Source organism: Barbus barbus (genome assembly GCF_936440315.1).
Source record: "Barbus barbus genome assembly, chromosome: 12".
In the NCBI taxonomy this organism is placed as follows: domain Eukaryota; kingdom Metazoa; phylum Chordata; class Actinopteri; order Cypriniformes; family Cyprinidae; genus Barbus; species Barbus barbus.
The window spans coordinates 22,799,066-22,822,667 of record NC_136740.1 but is presented as its reverse complement, the minus strand read 5'-3'; the positions used below and the strand labels follow the sequence as shown (position 1 = coordinate 22,822,667).

At 36.5% G+C, this 23,602-nt stretch overlaps 2 protein-coding genes and 1 long non-coding RNA gene across 3 annotated transcripts in view; 1 reads left to right on the top strand and 2 right to left on the bottom strand.

The window, feature by feature from the left end:
* LOC306878130 (receptor-type tyrosine-protein phosphatase U) overlaps nt 1-23,602 on the top strand; it is a gene marked incomplete at both ends in the record, with an annotated part of 236,959 nt that overhangs the window by 110,078 nt on the left and 103,279 nt on the right. The window contains one exon of the mRNA XM_079430263.1: nt 16,682-16,953. Within this exon, the coding sequence (XP_079286389.1) occupies nt 16,682-16,953 (272 nt within the window). The remainder of the gene's footprint in view (nt 1-16,681; nt 16,954-23,602) is intronic.
* On the bottom strand, nt 4,679-8,844 carry LOC306878131 (sterile alpha motif domain-containing protein 3-like). The gene is made up of 5 exons (XM_079430264.1): nt 8,698-8,844; nt 8,261-8,470; nt 7,715-7,874; nt 6,077-6,156; nt 4,679-5,313 (listed from the first exon to the last, which is right to left on the bottom strand). The coding sequence occupies exons 1-5, from the start codon at nt 8,770-8,772 to the stop codon at nt 5,023-5,025; spliced, it is 816 nt and encodes a 271-aa protein (XP_079286390.1). The 5' UTR covers nt 8,773-8,844; the 3' UTR covers nt 4,679-5,022.
* LOC306878132 lies at nt 9,158-9,722 on the bottom strand. Its single transcript, XR_013784916.1, has 3 exons — nt 9,594-9,722; nt 9,446-9,481; nt 9,158-9,349 (listed from the first exon to the last, which is right to left on the bottom strand). It is a non-coding gene; the product is annotated as an uncharacterized lncRNA (long non-coding RNA).

Below are 23,602 nucleotides of genomic sequence, written 5' to 3'. Positions count from 1 at the left end.
GTCTTAATCCAAAATGTATTTTATTACATTTTATTTTATTGCATTACATTTTTTGTTACTTTTTTGTGTTTTTAGATTGTTTGTTTCCAGAAACACACACATTCAATCCCAAACTAGCTAGTCCTTTATTTTATTTTGTTTTGTTTATGGAATATTTATTTTCAGAAAGTCTACACAAATTAGGCTTTAAACTGTACATAGACATTTTTATTTAATTTTATTAGAACCAGCTTATACATTTTGAGTATTTTCTTACATAAAATGTTTTGCCAATAAGTGTTATATACAGTGTAATAAATAAATTGTAAATATTCTCGTATACATGGATCTAACGTGAAAACTGTAAATTCATAGCATTCAGCTTTCAATGTTGTCGTCTTTTCTAAAATCTTTGTAAATTTTTTTTATAGTTATTTGTTTATCTATTAGTATTAATGAATATGTGTCTATTATTATTATTATTATTATTTATGTTCTTTTATTTATTTTTTAAGTCTACCAAGGGGTGGGTTTTAAATTTGTACAGCTGCTTTTTGTTTTGTATTATTGTTCCACAAAATAAAACTCAATAAACATTTAACAAAAAAATAAATTGTAAATATATAATAAAACATACACACATTTCGAATTGTTTTCTTTTTCTAATTTCTATTGTTTTTTCATTATTATTAATGTTATGTTTATTATTTATTTGTTGCATTATTTATTTAGTTATTTCTGGAGGGAATTAGATTCGTCATTGATTCTATAAAGATACTAGTGAAGGTCTAGAACAATAGAGAAACAATTATCACACCATTTCAAAATTATAGCCATATATAATAATCATAAAAAATTAAAAGGACCAAATTTAGTCCAAATTTATGCACGGTCATCTCATCACGTGACCATTTCAACCTGGTCACTTTCACATGATATCCAAGCAAGGATATTAAGAAAATATTAGCTTTACATTTCTTTGGTACACTTGCCACTTATTAAGTCTCCTACTGTAAACACATTTTTTGTTGTTTTTACAAATTGAGGGACAAGCCCAAATGTTTTTCTGTGTGCCACAGATGCTCACGGTTTAAGGGAAATTAAATATTGTACAATCAACATTCTAGTCCTTTGAGAGAAATTGTAGCAGCTGCCCTGGCTTTCTGAGGTTTCAGGCTGGCTCTGGGAGATTGGATTCTGATCTGAGGCAGGGGAAGAAGATAGCGAGAAGCAAAATGGCAGCACCATTATATTGTGATCTGTACCCCACTCCCACCTGTAAGAAAGAGAGGGACAGGATGCCAGCGTACTCAGATGGGTTCTTGGGCCTCTGGCTGAGATATATGGTCAGCTCTGTTGTTTGGGCTCAGATTCACTATGATATGATGAAGCACAGACTCTCCACTGTGAATTCAATCAGCGTCTCCTTGAGAGAGTTCTCGAGTGGGCTTTCAAATGTCACCATGTTTTTCCACTGTTTTAGTCTTTTTTGGATGTGCTGGATGCACTGTAATAACAGACTGTGAATACGTTTGAATACATATCTATCTGTCTGGTTCTGATTCATGTACATTTCTGTTAGGGCTGCACCTAATAGATGCAGAAAGTGTAGCAGATTGATAGACAGGCTGTCAGTGTGTGAATTAGTGGTATCGTTACGCCAGTAGGTGGCAGCAAGTGACTGAACCCGTGAGGGAATCATTGAATCATTCAACACAAAGATTCAATAAAAACACTGGAAGGATGCATCCTAGTGAGTGCTTTAAACGCTAAAATGAGACATATGGCTACATCATAAATGTTTCCACCTCTGCGGTCACGGTACAAATATGCTCAAAGTATAATTGGAAGAATACTTTATTTTTAATATTTTGTTATTGACTGACTTTCTATTTATGCAGTAAAGGTAATGACAACTGTCTATGGTCTCCCAGTGATTTCAAAAAGTTCAGCATTATGTGATTCATTTACAACAGAAAAAAGGAAAACATAATGCATTACCACAAAAATATTCTTTTTTTGTCTTGCGTAACATAATGAAATTGAACAAGCCAATTCTTGGTGTCAATTCTTTTTCAGAATTGGAAATCTATGCAAGGGATTGTGGGCAATTGAAAGATGCGAAGGATACACAATGCAAAACAAAAACATCCTTTGACAAAACTTTATTATTTGGTAGCCTAGATATGCAGCCGTGCAATGATGTGTCCTTCCATTTGAGAAGCACCTACTGATTCATTCAGAAACAAAATGAGCGACTATCCTTGTGAGTGAGTCATTGAATCGATTTTTTTCAAAAACTCAGATTCAGTCGGGAACAAAACTACTATGTGTTGCACCTACTGTAGACGCACAGCAGTGTTGTTGTTGATTTATTTGGAAAACTTTCAGTGGTGGTGCGTTAAAATGTATGCTACTCAATATTTACTTGTTCATTGAACTGTTGTATAAAGCATTATCAGTTTTAACCTTTATCAGAAAGAAGGGTGTGTTATTGTCGGATCTGTTTGAATGCTCATGTCTCGAGGCTTTAGCTGTGAATTGCAGCTATTTACAGATGCAGCGCTCAAGTTCAATTTGTAAAATAATGTGTCTCCAAGCCTTGCGTCTTATGGTTTTAAATGCAAAAACACATTCTGTGTGATTGGCACATTAAGGAAAACGGCATTCTATTGTCAGCAAATCCCTGGAAAGAACCATATTCTTCAGTGCATGGAAATGTAATCATTTGTAGCATTTTACTCTGTTAATTTTATCCTGATGACAAGCAACATTGAGTTGATGAGTTTAAGGAGGGGCTATCTGTTTATTTGACCAATTGCAGACGTGATACCTGCAGACAAAGCACGTAAATGATTTTTTGAAACCAGTCATATACAGTAAAAATAATATATTTACTGTTCAAAATAGATAAAAAGCTCTCATAGTATTTGCTTCCAGCGTTGGCTTGACAGATTATTTATTAGCTAGCCTAAATATTGCCACTCGTATATTGTACATCCCTAATATCTATTTTTCATATATCTGTCCATCTAGTTTATTAATCTGGCAGCAATTTAGCAACATCAGTATCGAGGGCTTTAATTAGCCATTTCATCAAAGTCAACAGTTTTACCTTCATGGACTTGAGAAAATCAACAGTGCCTCATGAACTTCACGATTCCTTGCTTACAGTGACCCTCAACAGCCCCTCTGTGGGTTGAGGTGCATGTTTAATACAGCTCTAAAACTCTCTTTATCTGTAGATTTAGCCGTCTACCCTTCTTTTGCATCTTTCATTTCTTTCTTGTGATGTGCTCTTCAGATGTCTCTGGAGTGCAATATGAAGAAGCCTTGAGGAAATCTAATTAACCAGAATGCCTTGAGAGAGCAGGGCTTTTCACACACATGTACACCCGGAGATACATAAATCACGGGCTGTCCCAAGAATAGGGTACTTTGGAGAGGGCCTGGTTCCATAGAGCCATTAGCTATTAATTATGATCCTTTTTCTTAAGTTTCTTAAAGGGGTCATCGGATGAAAAATTTACTTTACAAGTTGTTTGAACATAAATGCGTGTTGGAAGTGTGTGTGCACATCCATCCTATAATGATAAAAATCCACCCAGTAATTTTTTTTAAATCCCTATTTTAAAATCCTCTTTCTCAAATCAGGGTGTTCTGAGAGCCCTGTCAGAATGGCGTAGTTCTGTACAGGCCCCTCCCACGATAGTTGATTGACGAAACCATCTTACCTTAGATCCGCCCTTAGTGAGCTGAGAGCTGTCCACCTCCGGTGCAGGGGAAGACAAGATCGTCTCCGATTAAGCGATTTGAAGTGTTTAGTTGTTGGATGTAATAATGAATATAGCAGTCATCATTTACTCCTGACATCTGAGCTGCTGCAGAGGATTTGTTACTTTAGCTTTGAAATGAATGCGCTGATACCCGATCTACATAAATGCATCTATGTTCTTGCGAATCATTCGTGATCCAGCTTTATCTACAGAAGAAGTGAGTATAAGGGTTTTTATGAATCTTTGCAAATCGCCTTTCCTAATAATGTGCTAGTTAGCCAGTTTCGCGGCTGAAGTTTAGTATGCTCCATAGATATATATACCTAGATGCCTCATTATGGACTGTTTCTAGGGGCCGCGATACGTAAGCCATCTGCCATTTTTGGAACGGTCTGCGAATCTTTGAGCGCATTGACTGTGTGCGTCTACAACAGCAAATTATACGCTTGTATATCTTTGAATATTCATTGATTATAATGGTGAATGCAAGATGGCTGGCGCGTAGGGGTGTAAGAAAATATCGATACACATGAGTATCGCAATATTTTGTTTGGCGATACTGTATTGATTCTCCAAAACGGAATATCGATATTAAAAAAACCATACAAGATTCATGGCAGCTGTTTCGTTTTGAGTTCATACCTCGACCGCTAGATATCAGTCTTCATCTCTGAACTTAAACAGTGACAGGAAATACTACACTCTTAAAAGAAATGGTTCTATTTAGAACCAGAAATGGTTCTATCACCCGCTTCATATATGGAACTCCAAAATGGTTCTATATAGAACCATTTAAAAGGGTTCCATAAAAAGAACCCCAAATGGTTCTTTGAATCCAAGTTAGATGGTTCTAAATAGAACCATTTAAGGGTTCTTTATTATTAAACGAGTTATTATTAAATAAGAAAATATAAACAATCCAGGAAATTCAAAAAGTTTAAATTTATTCAATTGATTCTACAAAAATATTAGTGTCATATTTAAAATTACACCTCTGTATACTTCTGTATTAGACAGCAAATTTCACATTTACATTTAAGATGTTTAATTACATTTAACCATTTACATTTAACCATTTAGTTTGAATATTTCATTTAAGCATTTTCACTTTGCAATAAACATACATAAGCTTGTCTATGTACATATACAGTACTTCACTTTTACATGTCTCTCTGAAATGAGGAAAAACAAATCATTTTTGATATTTGACAATGCAGATAAAATCAATATATGAACAATTAAAACATCTATTAAATGGCACTACAATTCACACAAGTTGACTGTACATTTTCAGTACAGGTATTGGTGTTCTTGTGTCATGCTCTTGTCTTAGTTTAAGCATATATTTTTGAATAAAAGTCATTGTGTGCTTAATGTCAACCGGGTATTGCACATTGAAAAGAAAATAGACTGCAAACAGGCATTCCACAGCCTGTGTCATGTCGATGTCTGCCTCTCTTATGATGTTCACATTGTCCATTATAATGCTGACGCTTTCAGCCTTGAAGGGATCAGGAGAGCCGTTAAACACAATGGTTGGTGTAGGACCTTTGGGTTCCTGTAAAACAAACATTTCACCTTTTGAGTGCTTTTCACCAATTAACAGAAGTCATCAAATAGACTTAAAATTACCCCATAATATACTTACCAACAAGCCAAACAATGTGTATGACTTTGTTTCTTCAGTTTAACACAATCTGAGATATATTTAATAACAAAAAGCTTTGTAATGTGTTTGAATGTCAACATTAAAGATGACTGAAGAACATTCAACATGCTACCACGTCAGCTCCACTTTGATTACTTTGAATCTCATTGGTTCTTTCGTTCTTGTAACTGAATCGTTCATGACACAACACAGATATGACAGCTAAGCACGTGACACACAAGAACCAACAAGCCTCATAATTATTGATGTGGAGCTGATGTGCCACCCCATTGGATGTTATTCCTTTATCTATACATAGTCTAACTATAGCAACCTATCTTGGCAAATTTTATCTTTTTATCTCACTAACGTACCATTTGTACGTACCATTTTGCTTTAGAAGACAAGTATTAACCCCTGGAGTTGTACAGAATTCTTTTATGATTTAAATTGGGGTGCTATTCAATAACATTACAAAGCAGTGTAAACAGTACAAAGCTTATGACTAAGGAAGAGTGAGTAAATTATAGGGTACATTTAATTATTTATTTTTTTTACAAATTTGGCATAAGGGTGAGTAAACTGACTAATATTTTTATATTTGCATGAACAGTTCCTTTAATTCAAGTCAAGTGCATCAAATGTTAATGAAACTACAGAAGACTATACTTACACTATCTACACAGTAGAGGAAGCTGGCGTTTTCTTTAAAAAGTGCTGGCAATAAAATGAGTGCAGCATTCCTAACGAGACCTACAAACAGATACAAATTATTGTATATTAGGTACAGAAATCAATTAAAGGGATAGTTTACTCAAAAATGAAAATTCTGTCATCATTAACTCACTCTTGTCATTTTAAACCTATATGGCTTTCCTTCTTCAGCATAACACAAAAAAATATATTTTGAAGAATGTTGGTAACCGAACAATGCTGGTACCCATTCACTTCTATTATATGGACACCAAACCAATGCAGGTCAATGGGCACCAACGTTGTTTGGTTACCATCCTTCTTCAAAATATCTTTTTTGTGTTCTGAAGAAGGAAGTCATAAAGATTTGAAATGACAAGAGGTGAGTAAATGATGACAGTTTTTATTTTGGGGTAAACTATTCCTTTAATATTTGCATTATTTTAATACATGTTTTCACTCATTCAATTTATAGTAGCTACAACCTTTACATTGACACTAGAGATGCACCGATTACAATTTTCTTAGCCGATTCCTATTTCCGATTTTTCATTGAGTTTGACCTGCCGATTCCGATTTCATTTTTTCTAACCACTTTACAGCACACACAAATATTTATTTTCTATCTTTTCTTTAATAGAACATTTTGCATAGAACATAGATAATTCTTTTAACAGATAAGCACTATAAAATAGAACTATATAAATTACTCCTGGTGTGGGAAATACACAGCATCCTTGCAGTATAAAGATATTTCTATATTTCTATAATTTCTGGCTAGTTTAACTTTATTTTTTATAATCATAACCATACTTGCAACCAAAACTGAATAATGAAAACAAGTTAAATGGGTAAATCTTCTACAAATATTTTTGAGTCTTTGTTTTCTTTTCTGACATAGCCTACTGGAGTTCTAAAACACACTAGACATTCTTATTCTGTGCATTTTGAGCACTTTTTGTATGAAATCATTTTTAGTTTGTCTATCAAAAGTGTGCTTTCACTTTAATTCAGCGTGAGCAGCAGCAAAAATAGACCCGTGCCGAAACCCGCGCTTCACTGCTGCTCACGTGACGCTCCTAATCTCGAAAAAAAAAAAAAAAAAAAAACCGCGCTGCTCACGCGCCGCTGACATTTGCGGTGTGAAACGGCCGTAATTCACGAGGTTTCCTACATGTGCACGTGTGATGCTGGTGTTGCGTGATGTTAATCATGCGGCGCCCGAGGGCATTTGATCGGCATAAAATCGGCATATGTCAGACTGACCGGCCGGTCGCCGGTCATGGCCGATCACGTGAAAATCGGCCAATTCCGGTCACCAGCCGATCAATCGGTGCATCTCTAATTGACACTGCATACAATGCAACTTTACACTGGGCATGGAACTACAGAGCCCAGGAAGTCACCTGTGTGAGAAAAAAAAAAAACAATCCATGGCGACGGTTTTGCAATCTGTCCGCTCAGTTTATAAACCGTACTCACAAATTCTCAAACTGTTCCCTCAGTTTAACAAAACCGTCGCCATGGATTATTGTGGTTTTATTTCTCACACAGGTGACTTCCTGGGCTCCGTATGGAACAGATAGGTTGGATGGGGAAAAATATATGGTGTTGTTACCTTCTGTGATTTCCTCTGCTGGTCCAATGAGATTGGCGTAGAGTTTTTTTTGACTTCCTTCTTTTGCACTCCTGATGATGTTTGGGGCCATTTCATTCAGAGATGTTTCCATGTTCTTTGCCAAGTCTGTTCCAAACCTCATTGTCATTTCATGCAGCATCTTAAATACAAACCAGTACAATTACTTCAGGTGCTTATATCCAAATTACACACTTTCAGCCAAACAAGTACCTTAAAGTCAGCATGAACTGGAGGTTGCAACTGACTACCATATAGTGATGTTTTTCCGGGACAGAATAATAAGTTCAATAAGAAAAATAGTGGGTGTGATAAAGTAATGAAAAATACTTCATATTTGGCAGACGCTTTTATCTAAAGGGACTTGCATTGCGTTCAATCTATACATTTATCAGTATGTGTTCCTTGGGATACCCTTTTGTATTGCTAACACATTGCTCTACCAAATGAGCTACAGGAATTCACAGAAATATAATTACACTGATTTTTCTTATCTGCCTGGCACAAAATGTAACAATGTTTACTCACAAGCTGTGGCACTCCAAGAAAAGGAAACTGCTCCATTACTTCAGCTGCAGGCCTGTCCATAAGCTGTACTCTTTTGAAAAGAGTGCGCTTCATCCGGTTCTTGACCTCAGAGTAACTGGGATTGCTTTTACGCAACTCCAGGGTGATGGCATTAATGTGTTCCCGGAAACTCGTCTCATCCTCACCCATTACTTCCAGGTCCAATACAATCTGAGGTAGGAAGACAGTATTGTGCAGTACGTAAATATGAATCAAAGTCACAGAATAAAATATTTAAGATTGAAACATCAATCTTAAAAACTGATGTATCACTTAAGGAACACCAAACCAAATACCTCCTGTGAACAAGCAGAATCTTTATATGCCATTATATCCAATGGTTCTCTTCTACATTTTGCAATCTGCCTTTGACATCAAATTTATTGAACTGAACTTGCCTCTTGTTGTTGAGTAAGTCCCTCAGAATCGGTTTGTCCAGCACACTTCCTTTTAATCCCATACTTCTCCTTCATTTGCAGGACGATCGATAAGCTAACCAAGGGAATCCTTTCTTTTTTAAATTTGTTTCTAAGGCATTCCAACAAGGTATCCTGTAGACACATGTATACTTTCTTTTAAAATAGATTTTTTTCTGTGTGAGATTTTTTTTATGAGCAATGATCTCAATATTTTCACAATATTAAAAGAACTGCAATATGTTCATACATAACCAGAGGAGCTGCCATCCTTCAGAAATGGAAAGCGGGTGATCAAACTCCCCAGAACATCTCCATACATTTTATGATTTGGGTACCTAAGAAATATAATCAAATATATTATTTCAGTACCCAACAACCAACAAGTTTAACATAAAATACATTTAACTGTTATAAAATACAATGAAATACAATACTGTACCAGGTGTGCTTAGTGATGCTGTCAAACAACACTTGAATCAGTAATGCACGGATGTGAGACTTGTCCTTCTTCTTAAAGCCAGGATCCTTCCTCTGCAAAGCTGCTTGCAATTCAGGGGGAAAGACAGGCAGGTTGTATACTGCTGGCCAAGGTTGGGCAACAAATGAGCCCTCATTCTCACAGGGTTCTTGTCTGTAAATATAAATACAATGTTTAAATCTTTTATACAGGATTTTATTTTACTTGCCACAATACAGTTTGTTTAAACTTCAAAACAATGATACATACTGAGTACAAGATATTTGAGGCACTTCAGTTTCCAGGCTGTTTAAAGAAATATAAAAATATAAATTAGGATAAGGATTTTAAGGCTTGGTTAGCATTCGTTTATTTTATATTTAACAACAATGTTTAATATTTAACAACACAGACTTACTTTTTTAACTTACTAAGCTCCTTCATAAATGTCACCTGTTGTTTCATTACAGGAAAAAGTCTTTCCACCATCCTTTCTGTGAGACCCAGCAGAGTCTCCCCATCAATTTGCTGCTCTGTAAAAAAATACCAAATATTTCATATTCTAAAGAAGAAATAATAAATAAGAGAGAGACATTTCATTGTCTTCTTCAACTACAGTAGCCTTTTCAAATAGGGGATGTTGCAAAGCTTGTCTGTGCTTTCGATAGATATGGTTTCTGTAACTTGCAACAGTTTTATATCTTCTAAAACATCCCTCAATGTCACAGGTAACACTAAAATCTGCTTGGTGGTTATGTTGCACTTGCAGGGGAGTTAGAAACTTTGTGAGTTGAAACTTCACAACATCACAAAATGAACATTTATATATTTTGATTTGTACCTCTGAAACTTTCTTTTGCATCAATGAGGTTTATAGTTTGAAGCCAGTGGCATGTGTCATCTACTGACCATTTGTCAACCATGGTTATCTGGGGATAAAAGAAAACAGAGCATAAATAACACTTCACAAACCAACTATGCATTAAACACACCTAAACATGTTTTGGCTTTAGAACATTTGAATGCTAAATTAAACCATGTGCTATCATCACTTTAATCCAGCGCATGCGTCAAAGTAAACAGACGAACGCTGCACTGCAACTGTGCACACGCACAGTTGAGTTTTCAATGCAGACCGGCCGGAAGTTCTTAACTGTAACGTTAGCAGTGTCCACTTTCCTGCTGCGTTTAGCTCCAACCCTTATAAAACACACCTGAACAAGCTAATCGTTATCTTCGTCTGTTCTGGGTTGGAGCTAAAAACTGCACGAAAATAGTTCTCGCGTGCCAAAGTTAAGAACTTCTAAACCTTTTAACATAGGCCTGGGAAAAATACTCACCGCAAACTGAGTATGTGTGAAACTGCCACACACATTCACATATCATTCACCTCCGTCTTCCACTATGTATTCACTTTTATTTGAATCGGCGCCGTTTATTTGAACGAGCGCGCGCTTCATTGAAATTAAAATTCACGCTTCCGACTCGAAGCTCGTCTCCTTATAACACAGCTATCTTATTGTAGTTGACAATTTCATTAACATTAACAAGGAAATAAAGGGATACTGTATCTTAATTCATTTAAAAAACCGGAGAAAAATCAATTTAACAGGGCTTTCTAAACCGACGGCCGACGAAGCCCGTCAGTAACGTTACTAACGTTACACGACAGCAGTGTTTTAACTGAGGTAAAGTGTGCTTCTAGTATCAGTATTTAACACTAGGGCTACTCTAACCAATATAAATATTAACTGTAATACTAAATATTTCAGCAAAATCATTTCAAAAATGTAAAAACTTAACTCACCTGAGGGTTTGAACGGGTAGAAATGGCGGACTCGGGACTCTTCAGTTTGAAAAATTAACTGTCACTTGTCTCGAGGTTCATCTTCGCCAATCCACCAATAGGAATTCAAAGATGACGCAACGCATGTACGCCACCAGGGAGCATTTTTACGATTATTTGTTTTTAATGTTCCCTTCGATAGATTAAAACCATCACAATATGGTATACAAAATAAAGGAAATTATTATTTTTCAAAAAGTTAAACTATAATATATTAGGAAATATAAGTTAATGCTAATGTACAGCTCATTAATATTTGTTTACTCTTGTTTTTGACTACAGCAGTCATTCTCATGGGTCTTGACTCAAAAAGCTTTGTGAATGTGTTGTGTAATCTTTAGTTTACACTTCAGTCATAAAACATGAATTATAGAACCATTTTAATAAAAAAAGGTTCTTTGCTATGCAAGGGTTCTACATAGAACCATTTTTTTGGTAAAAGGTTCTATTGGCCAAGTACTGAACCCCAGGGTTCTATATAGAACCTCGAGGAACCCTTTTTTTTAAGAGTGTAGCATTAGGGCATTAATATAGCTCGCTGCCAGTAATGGAGGATGAAAGAATTGTTGCAGCTCTCGTTTCGGTGTACAAAGCTGAAGTGTGGCGCCATTTGGGCTTTTGTGGTAATGTCCGCCCTGGGACCGCGGCGCGAGCGCAACCTTGGATCTGCCGCTTGCCGCGTCCCGTGTTGAAGAACCTTTGCGCAGGGTGTGGCGGGCGGTAGAGTCGCCGTGCAGCTGCAGCTTTCTCTCGTAATTCGGGGGCGTTTTGTGCAGTTGGGGCGGTGCTCGCGTCGCGGTCTCGGCGATTCCACGCGAAACATAAACACAAACTGAAAAACTTGTGAAATCCAAGTTGAAAAGTTCTCAGGACGTTCAACATCTGTATTTATTTGATTGTTTTACAATTGTTTTGTTTTCTTTAGGAATCCTGCAAGCACTTTATTTTTCATTGATATTAAGCAGATGTAAGTTTTTGTTCAGATCAAATGTTATGACATTGTATGTCACAATTGTAAACTTAAACTGTGAACCTTTAAAGTAGAGTCTATAAATATATATTTTATTTTTATAAAATACATTTTATACATACATTTAACTAAAGAATCATGCAAGCACTTGAATATTTCCCCCTTTAATCGTACTGCACAAAAAGTGGTTCAATAATGTTGAATGTTATAGGGACTGATTATTGCAAATGCAGATCCCAGTGTGTTCTGGTTAAACTATTTTTATTTATTTATTTTTTGCTAAGGTTTGCATATGGTGGTGTGTTTTTAATGACTGCTTTCCTAAAAAATATATATATCCTATTCCTAAAATAAGAAATATCCCAATATATCGCCTTGCTTACAGTATCGCAATATATCGTATCGCAACCCCTCTATCGTGATATGTTTAGTATCGCCAGATTCTTGCCAATACACAGCCCTACTGACGCGTCAACGTATCTGGAGCGGTTGAATAGGGAATCTACACACATCTATATTCTGCTCGTTACTCCACGGAAGAGAGGGGTGGAGTCAGCAGAGCTCACTAGGATTTAAAGCAACATTGACTATAACAGCGTGCTGAAAACAGAGCTGATTTTTACAGGGTAAAGAAGGTGTTTTTTACACTACCATTGAGAAATTTTAACCAAAGTATGTTATAGACTTTTTATTAAGACCCTAAAAAAATCATATCAACAGTGTAAAATGGGCATCCTGTGACCCCTTTAAGGTTTGTGTGCACATTAATTTAGATTAAACAAACTTCTTTTTTTGTGTATATATTTACACATATATTTTATTTAATACACATATATTTTATTTAATACAATGACATTCATACATTTTTAGTGGTGCTCACATGGTCAAACTCAGTCATTGTGGCCAGTATATAAGCTGTTATTATTCACAAAGAGTCATGAGGTGAGAATCAAGAGCCATACAGTTCTTCACAATGCCAGTTTTGTCCACTGACTAGCTGATTTCTGCATGTCAGATGTCAATTAAATTTCAACTTGACTGTAAGGTCTCTTATTTTGCTAGGTACTATAATTCATAGCTGTTAACCTTCATCTTAAGAAGTAGTTTTTTCTTTTCATGAAGGTTTTTTAGTTTAGTTTAGTTTATTTTGCACAAGGGTAAATATATACAATAAAAACCTGATAAACAAACAAACAAAAAATATATAATACAATCCATATACTGTGCAGGGAGACGCAGAAATCCCAAAGGGCTTATTTAGAGCCTCCACCTAAACAATGAAAAACAAATAAACTCATGAAACTAAATGAAGAGCTAGATTACAATAACAAATATATAGACACAAATTACAATATGTCGAAAAAACAAAACAAAAACAAGAATATACTCCAAATAAACCATCTATGGTACATAAAATACAAGATAAATTATTACAAAGCAGCATTTAAATGATCTTTTATTCTTCTTTTATAACATATTAAAGAGGAATTTTTTTTTTGCTAGATGAGATAAATCATTCCATAATTTAACACCCCTAAATCTTATCAAGTATTGACCTCTACAAGTGAGAACTTTAGGAAAATGAAAATTTGAGATAGCAATGAACCTGTGAATTTACTTTAAAATACATTTTAAATTGCTCTGGAATGTAACCCTCACTTGAATCTATCTTATACATAAAAACACATATTTGAAGAATATTAATATCATAAACGGTAAGAACCTGAAATTGATGAAATAAAGAAGCAGATGAAGTATATTCCCTTTCTCTATGAGTTCTGTCAGACCATATAAAAACTCCTTTGATACAAAGGCAAAAAGGACAGTCTGGTCCTGTCTCGTATTTTTTGAGCGAATCAACACAAAGACCTTGGGATAGAGTGATTGTTGTCTTCTAGGCACAGGGGCACAGGGCGGGGTTTTGTTCGGTAAGCAGACGAGCACTTGAAGGGTGCTTAGGTTGGCATGTCCTGATTAGGGAGGACAGAAAAAAACATGGTTAAAGGTTCTTTCTCTTGTGTATGTATATAAATGGTTCATCTGTAATTATTCACTCGGCCTCACCTTGCAGATGGAGACCCTAACCCCAGCATCCCACCGTCCTCTGTGCATAAATGGCACGTCATGCTGATTAATAACAAGCAAGCCAAATGTTCTCTTGTGCGCTTATATGAGAGATTGCTCAATTAAGGGCATGTTTGACTATATAAAATCTTGAGAAATGAATAATTTTTTGGGGAATTCTTTGAATAAAAAGATTAAAAAGAACTGCAATTATTTGAAATATAAATCTTTTGTAACATTATAAATGTCTTGATTGTCAATTTTAAAGGGGTAATATGATGCAATTTCAAGTTTTCCTTTCTCTTTGGAGTGTTACAAGCTATGAGAGGAGATCCCTGAAGTTGAAAAGACTAAAGTCTCAAACCCAAAGAGATATTCTTTATAAAAGTTAAGATTCGTCCATGCCCCCTAAAACGGCTCATTCAAACACACCCCCACATGGCTATGTCACGATGTGGAAATATTTGCATAATGCTGCCCAAATGTTCACGTAAAGAAAGAAGGCGTGGTTTCAGTAACCGCAGTAGTGTTGATGCAGCCATATCAGGGAGATGCTGTGTGTTTCTATGCGAAAGCAAAAGCATTTTGAAAGGCCAAAGCCTTTCGAAAGTATATGCAATTAGGAATCATTGATTAAGATTTGTTTACAACACAACAGCATAACCCAAATGTTCGAATTTATGGAACGCATTTTATGGACGACCATTTTTTTTTAACCTAGGAGAGTACATGGCTGGCTGTGCACGAAGGCTATTTCTAAAAAAAAAAAAAAGTCAATTCCGACTTTGCTATGACAATCTGGCGCTTCTGAATCAGTATGTTTTGTTATTAGTTCAAGTATTTGCTATTGACTGTTCAAATGCGTAGTTTTGCGCGTAACGCGTCGTGTGTGTGTGTACAGTCTGTCAGAAATCATCTCAACCGCGGCTTGTGTACTGCAAATACATATGAGCATCATCACTGTGTCTGTCACGCGACTCTGTTCCCCTTTCAGGCTTGAACTGATAAAACTAATTTGAAAGTTGAAGATCGCGATTATGGTAAGGGCCGTTGCATTTCCGATGCGTGCTTGTGGTGTTCGGCCAGTCACAATGCGTCAGTTGACCAATCAGAGCAGACTGCGCTTGTTGGAAGGAGTGGCTTTGTAGAAAACTACGCATTAGAGAGTGGCGGGGCATAGAGGAACTACAATAATGTACAGTATTTGAAAAATAATGTGTTTTTTGAACATTAAAGCATGTCAACATATTCTGTTACACCAAATACACAAAATAATGATGTTTAAAATAGCATCATATGATCCCTTTAATCAATTAAATGCATCCTTAATACATTAATCCAAGAATTGTATATTTTTTTAATTTAAATGTTTTTTTTTTTTTAATTGTATATTGCTGACCCCAATTTTTATATTAGTTTATATATTTTCTATATGTTCTTGGGGGGTACACATTTATTATGTAGATGTAGGTAACACGTCTAGGACCTAAATGGAAAAATGTAATTATTTAAAGTGAGACAATTAAACATATATATTATTATATATAATTGAAATCTAGAAATTGGAATTTTTTATTATTATTATTTTAATTTCATTATTAGGATATCTAGAATTTTTCTTTCCTTTAAAATCATCCTAGGGAACGGAAAGGTTCTCCTAATTGAAGAATCAGCCATGAATATGCCTGTTTTGAGTATTTGTGCCTGTTGCTGTACCAACACCTCACAAATTTGTGTCTTTGTACAGAGAAATTTTGCAATTGTCACACTCCGCAGAGGCAGAGAACCTCGAGGCTAAAAAGAGCATGAAAGACATTTTAGTATTCCGTGCTGTCTGTGTTGTCTCTCTCTCTCTGTGTGCTCAGTATTGAGAGAGTAATGCCAAAATTGTCATCCTTTGTGAACTCACTGAAGGGAGAGATACTCTGCGGAAAGAGACAAATAGACAAACAAGGGCTTTTGAAAAGTAGGAACGGGAAAACTACACAGAAGTTTCTGAGGAGGCTGTAATACAGCAGATGTGCTCCGCAGAGAAGCTGGATATTTTTTTCCTCAGTCTCTATTATTCTCTCTGAGCTTAGTGTGTATGTGCCTGTTTCTTTAAGCAGACATGCTCTAATATGCACTAAAGCTCTCCACAAATGTTTGTAGCCACACAAAGATATGAAATGTTTTCTTTTTCCGAGAATATATCATGTTCTTTCCTTCAGTTTTCGGTTTTATACTATATTTAATGACCGAACACAGTCAGAGTGACAGCAATGTAAATTCTCTCATCATTTACTTACCCTCGTGTCACTCCAAACCTGTATGACTTTTTTTTTTTCAGACTTAACGCAAAAGAAGCATTTTGAACAGCATTGTTTCCCATACAACGAGAACATACAATGGCTTTTAACTTCCACAAAGGACAAAAAAGCACCTTAAAAGTATACAAAATGCTTCATATAACCCATGTACAATATTATATGCCTTCTGAAGTCATATGATTGCTTTGTGTGAGAAACTGTACGAAATTTAAGACTATTTGCTTTAATTAGTTGATATTTTAGTGTGTATGCTTGTATATGATGGCACTGACCTTTGGCTGATTCTTCCCTCTTGCTGTGTTGTCTTCTTCCTCAAGGCTCCTACATGATGGTCAACTCCTCCCAGCATGCAGCGGGGCAGAGGGCTCAGATTCTGCTACAGACGCTAAGTGAAAACGACACTCACTGCGTGCAGTTCAGCTACTTCCTGTACAGCAGAGATGGCCACAGCCCGGGGGCGCTGCGGGTTTATGTGCGGGTCAATGGTGGGCCGCTTGGCATTCCCGTGTGGAACGTCTCTGGTTCGCGTGGACGACAGTGGCACCAGGTGGAATTGGCAGTCAGTACTTTCTGGCCAAATGAGTACCAGGTGAGCAACATAATTTTTTTTTATACATTACTGACACTATCCTCCAATTTGATACTGTTAAGTGCTTTGACACAATCTGTATTGTTAAAAGCACTATATAAATAAAGGTGACTTGACTTGTATTTTTCTTTGACAGCATTAGATTTATTAGCCCATTAGTTTGCTTTCACTTTAAGAACGAAAGCACAGATTTAATATAGGCTACATGCGATCTTTTGAAGAATGGGGGTAACCAAACAGTTGTTGGTCTCCACACTGTGAAAACCAATTTGTTGTCAACTAAAAAAGCATTGTTACCCCGCTGCCTAAATATTTGCAAGCACACGCAAATAATGTACTTTTGTGTAGACAAAATACTTCCAAGGCACTCACGTGGTAAGATAAATAGCCTTTAATGTACTGGGCTTAAATCATTACAAAATAGTTAAAAGTAGTCTACTTTTAACTATTTTGTAGTAATTTAAGCCCAGCTCAGTATTTCGTTTATATAATTTGATTGTTTACCTCCACCACATCCAATGAGCACCAGTGGCTTTATAAAGACACTCGTGTAGCAGTCTCTGCTCCTATTTTTTGTAAAATCTACTTTTGTGATTGCGAATAAGTGCAGTGTCTTGTGAGTGTAACTCTACCGCTGAGTCAACATTTGACGTGAATGTGTCTCGCGAGTTGCAGTTGGAGTTGGAGCTGGAGACGGGAGACATAGTAAATAGGCTACAGCGCATTGCTTGAGGTAGATGTTGTGTTTTGTTAGTAAATGTTTCATTATATTACTAGTGTTGCCTCCTTTGTTCACTATTACACTACTGCATATATTGCATCTGACACTGGTGTCGCTTAGTTTTGTAACGTGAGCCCACACTTTCGAACGTTTCAGTCTTGCCGCGATGACTGATTGCACGCAAACACACACCGCACACGGATATCACACTCACATCGAGCAAACGACGGCCACATAATTCAGTGAAGGAAAATGTCAAGCAGCAGCTTCTAATTCGTCATTGACATTGAAGTATACGGAGATAAAACAATGCAAGTATCGATAACAGTATAGTTTGCCCTGAAGCTTAACGGTAGTCTAGTATTGACCCAATTCTGTATTGGTCCAAAAAAATATTGGTTCTCAGTACCCATCCCTAGTTGGGTCTATGTCCAAGTTGGTCGAAGTTGGTCATCATTTGGTCTAAGATGCATTAGTCTAAACTGGTCATTAGCTAGTCCAAGATTGTCATTAGTTGGTTCAAGCTGGTCATTAAAAGGTTCAAATTAGCAAACAATCTTGGACCAGTGATAAACAATCTACCATCTGGTAGTTTAAGGTGATTGAAATGGAACATGGTGGCTGGTCGACCAGCTATAAACCAGCAGATTTTCCTGGTAAATGCTTTGGAAATGCTTGAATGTCAGACTCTAAGTGAATTAATTCATCATGTTTGCCTTGAAACAGTAAAGTATACCACAAATTAGCAATGTGACTGACAGCTGTTGTAATCTCAGTGGCAAGCTTAGTAAACTTGTTTTCGACTGCCTTCCCATAAAGTTGCTGTGAGAGAGTACAGTATATCAGAGCTCTGCCAACAGCAGCATACACAGACATCCCTTTTCCTCACCACAAGGCATTACACAAGCAGTGATGGAGACTACTGTCTTATTAGTCATGCCCCTTGCGTTGTTTAATTAGCATTGATCTTAGCATGAATGTAGGTTAGCGCTGTAGGGCTTAGACAAACCCACAATATAGACCATGTCAATAGCGTTGACATGTCTTACTCAACTAGTAACCTAATTTCCCTACTGTACCATTACGTGTGAGACACAGTCTACCAAATCACTGCTTACGAAATGACAGTCCATTCACGCCCCCCAAGCCGATCGATTGGTGTCAATGGTCGGTCTGCCATTGGGTTACACGCTTCTATAGAGGCATGAATGAGCAGGCGCAGGGGGCTTCATCCATAAATTCAATTTCTCCTTTCTGCAAACTCTGCGCAGCTGTCAGAAAGCAATTAAGTTGAGTAGTGTTCGCTTTATCGAGAACTGTCAATCTCTCCAACCTAATTAACTTTCACATGCTGGAGAAAAGATGTGGCCTTCATGTGTAAATAATAGTCCTCCCGACAGTCAACAAGATGTGAAGGTGGAGGGGACATGACAATAGGGTGAATTTGTAGTGTTTTTGTGCGCCTGCATGGTCAATTCTGCAGCGCTTTAAATTTCTCTGAGTGCACATGAAGAAAAGATGTTTCTCTGAAAAACCAAGAAATTCTGCTGGTTAGCGTGAGCTTGTTAGCTCGTGTTGGTAGGATGCTGTAACCATCTGGTTCAAAAAGCATCTTCACTGATAGGCATTTAAGAGTTGCTGTGTATTATTATGAAATATATTGTATGTATTTAAAAAAAAAAAATTCATCTTTATAGTTATGCCCTTTGAACAGTATACTGACTTACCCAATTAACCAAATTAAGTTTCCAAAACCTTATTTTCAGTTGTGGTTTTCAGCTAATTGAAAACTTGAAATTTGGTTTCAGTTTTTTGGTAAAAAAAAAAATTAATTGTGTGCTAAAACATTATAATTTCTACTTTTGTTTTGAAAGCCTCAAAAATGTCATCTCAGCTTAGGATAGTTTCTGTTAGTGTCTCTGCATGTTCTTTTGTTTCATCTGCGAATCATATTTTTTGTGATTTATCTTCTTCGGGATCATTAGAATAGCATTTTTGGGTTGTCCTTTTTTTTTAGCTAGAAGGCTAATTAGCTAGCCATATGCTAATCTAGCAGGCTAATCGGCTTGAGGTAATCAAAGACAGTAAGCTCACTGATTAGCAAGAAAAATGTTTAATTTGACCATTTTTAGCTTCCTTTATGTGACAATTTGAAATAAGAGGATTGGAATGCTAGCTGATAGCTTTCTCCTGGTGTTATAAGGCCTTCTTGTGTATTGATAATGATACACTGTAAAACTCTGATACTCCAATAACAGTATAGACCAGTGGTCGGCGAGGAGCGGATTTTTTAAAAGTCGGAGCATCGTGGTTTTCACTCGCTCCAAGAGCGATCCATCACAAGTACAATTCATATAATATAACTGCATATTTAGCAAGAATTCACGTTAAACATATTTAGCTAGCTAGATAGAAAAGGATCACTCAAATCAGAAAGAATATGAAGGCTATGATGACTGCAGTGGACATGAGCGGGAAGTTATATTTCTCAAGGAATTTATTTGTTCCTTCTGAATATTTTCAGCTGACAGCTGACTTTTTTCTCCGAATTGCGTGATTTAAACTCGCAATTGCAAGTTAAAAAGTTACAGGCTAATTCTGAGATATAAACTCGCAATTCTGAGAACATATCAGTCTTTTCCCCCCCTTAAAACAGGACTTTAACTTGCAATTCTGACTTTATAACTCGCAATTGTGAGTTTATATCTCACAATTCTGTGGAAAAAAAAGTCAGAATTGAGTCAGATAAAAAGTCGCAATAACTTTTTTATTTATTTATTTATTTTAATTTTTTTATATATATTCAGTGGTGGAAACAGGCTTCCATAGAACTGTGATATTTCAAACATACTGAAATACTTTAGACGCGGAGTGGTGTTTCTGATATCAGTGAGCGCGGAGCGAATATTAAATGCACGGAGCACGGAGGGGAAATTGTTGACGCTCCACTCCGCTCACATACTCTGATCGGACACCGCCATACAAATGTGGCTTTTTGTTAATGACTGTCGCAGGATTGTACACAGAGTAACAGCTCACTACCAGTTACAAAATACATTGTAACAGTCAGCCAAAGGCAGTTCTGGTTGCATTTTTCATCAATTAATATCTTAAATTATCCTTTGACTATGTTCTGGCCCGCCATCTAGTGGTGAAATGTTTTTTTTGGCCCGATGCCAAACTTACTTGCTGACACCTGGTATAGACGTTTAGTCTTTCAACATTAACAGCGAAAGAGTGTGTATGCAGAAAGCTGTATACATCTTTCTTCTGTATTTGGGAACCAGTGGCTGAACGACTGCCATAATAGTTTGTGCATCTGATGAGATGATGAGCTTGCTCTTTTTCATCGTAGTTTTCTCACAGCGGGAGTCAGCACACTAAATCACACTTTGGGCCTGGAAGATGGCAGACTGTCCTGATCGATGGTGAAACCAGAGCTGTGCCACAGTCCCAGCGGGTGCCACGTCAAGGCCGGTTTGCTAAAACAGAGCCAACACAAGAGATCATTTAAAGCTTGATTCTAACATTTGTTATAATTTCAGGCCATTCTGATGATCTCCAATGGCAACAACACTTCGACCCCTTAGCAGTTGCCAATAATTAAATTCTGCCTATTTATGTGCTTAGCTGCTTTGTGTTTCTCTTTTTTTTGTCTTTATCTCTGTCTCCTTCAGACGTCCCGCTGACTGTTTAGCTTTGCCTGCAGTTTTTGATTTGCACCCTCATATACCTCCTTTCATTCATTTTGCTGCTTCTCAAATCCAGCTGGTGTCATTTTTCAGGGATAGTTTGGGTAAGCAAAAAGACACAGGAATCTAAAAATGCAAATCCTCATGTCTTTCCAAATCTGTATGCAGTGGCTGTCAAGCTCTAGAAGTGACAAAAAAAGCTTCATGAATGTAGTCCATGACTATATTTTAAGTCTTCAAAAGCCATGCAATAGGCTTGTGTGAGAAACCAATCAAAATTTAATGCATTATTCACTTACTGTATAATCACTTGTATTCTTTCCTTTCAGGCCAATGTTTGCAGCTAATAATGGAGTGTCGTGTTCAGTTGAAATTTAGTGCATTAGTCATGTGGACTGCTTTTATGGTGTTTTTGTTCCTTTTTGAAGTGCGATCTCTCTAGGTCACTATGAACTGTTGCTGTAGGGCAATATTCAAAAGGTTCTACTCTTGGGTTCCAGAAAAAAAAAGAGAACACAGGTTTGAAAGAGTAAATTATCAATTTTGTGTGTTTGTGTGATGAACTACTCCTTTAAACTGAATGAGTGTGAAACTGTGCTTATCATCTCAAGCTGTGCATTTTCCAAGTCTGAAAGCATAACTAGGGTAAATGGAGCTGTGTGCCATCTCTGTTTCGTCCAGTTATTTATTTATTTATTCCCCCTGGAACATTGAGTCAAACCCATGAACTCTGTGAATTTGTCTTGAGGATGTTCTTAAACCTTTGCTCTCATACTCCAAAAAAATCAGAATCACAGGCATTTCACATGACCTTAGTTTGACTTCCAGTGTGTCTTTTATGGCATGTTGTTTACGTACTGCAACTGGTTTTCCTGTATTCAGGAGTGAGAATGAGACCTGAAGTCAGTCCTCTAATAAGACTTATGCTAGCAACATCTGCTGAGACCCTGTCAGCCAAACTTGCTAACAATTGCCTGATGACTCATCACAACAAGGATGAGAACAAAACACAGGAAACAGAAACATTAATTGCAGTCATAAATTCAGAATGAATAAAGACAGAAATATCAGTTTTAAGGGCTGCATAGTGACTTTGTACACTTGTGTATTCTCTAGAAAGAAAAAACACTGGAAAGCTTCCAAGAAGAGTTCTCCAAGGACAACATGGCTTTTAGCGATGATGTTCAAATATTATCCAGTGTTTGTATCAATATCCTATCTGGCTCATCTATGAGTGATTGCTGTAGTTGAAGAGGTCCACTTCTCTCGAGAACATGAGGACATTGCTTTCACAGGAGGAAGTGAGTGCTAAGAGATTAGCGAAACCATACACAGTTTTCCCTTAGCTGAAATCATTAAACTGATTATTTTCATGAAATAAAATACTTTGTTCACGTAACAAGGCCACCTAGCTAAATCTCTATTTGGAAGGAGCTAATAGCCTCTTTGTTCAACTCTTGTTTTGCCTCATAATTAAAGGTTTCATACTAAAATAATGTTTGTTTCCTCATAACCGTAATAAATGGATTTAGCTGGTAATAGATTTCTGATAAACAAGCCCACAGGTTGATTATGTTGACAATGTATTGTCCACATTTGTGGCTGCTTATTGCCTAAATTGAATTTGTCATAATTACGCTCTTTTATTAAAGTAATTGCTGGCCATTCAGGATTGAATTGAGAGTCCCAATTAAATTCTAGTTCATTTCATGGATTGACATTAAGGAATCATATATATATATATATATATATATATATATATATATATATATATATATATATATATATATATATATATATATATATGTATGAATGTATGAATGTATGAATGTATGAAAGAAAGTAAGTGTTGGCCCCCTTCCTGATTTTTTTTTTTTTTTTGCATGTTTGTCACACTTTAATGTTTCAGATCATCAAACTAATTTAAATATTAATCAAAGATAACACAAGTAAACACAACATGCAGTTTTTGAATGAAGTTTTTTATTATGAAGGGAAAACAAAATCCAAACCCACATGGCCCTGTGTGAAAAGGTGCTTGCCCCTAAACCTAATAACTGGTTGGGCCACCCTTAGCAGCAACAACTGCAATCAAGTGTTTGTGATAACTTGCAATGAGTCTGTTACAGCGCTGAAGAATTTTGGCCCACTCATCTTGGCAGAATTGTTGTAATTCAGCCACATTGGAGGGTTTTCTAGCATGAACTGCCTTTTTAAGGTCAAGCCACAGCATCTC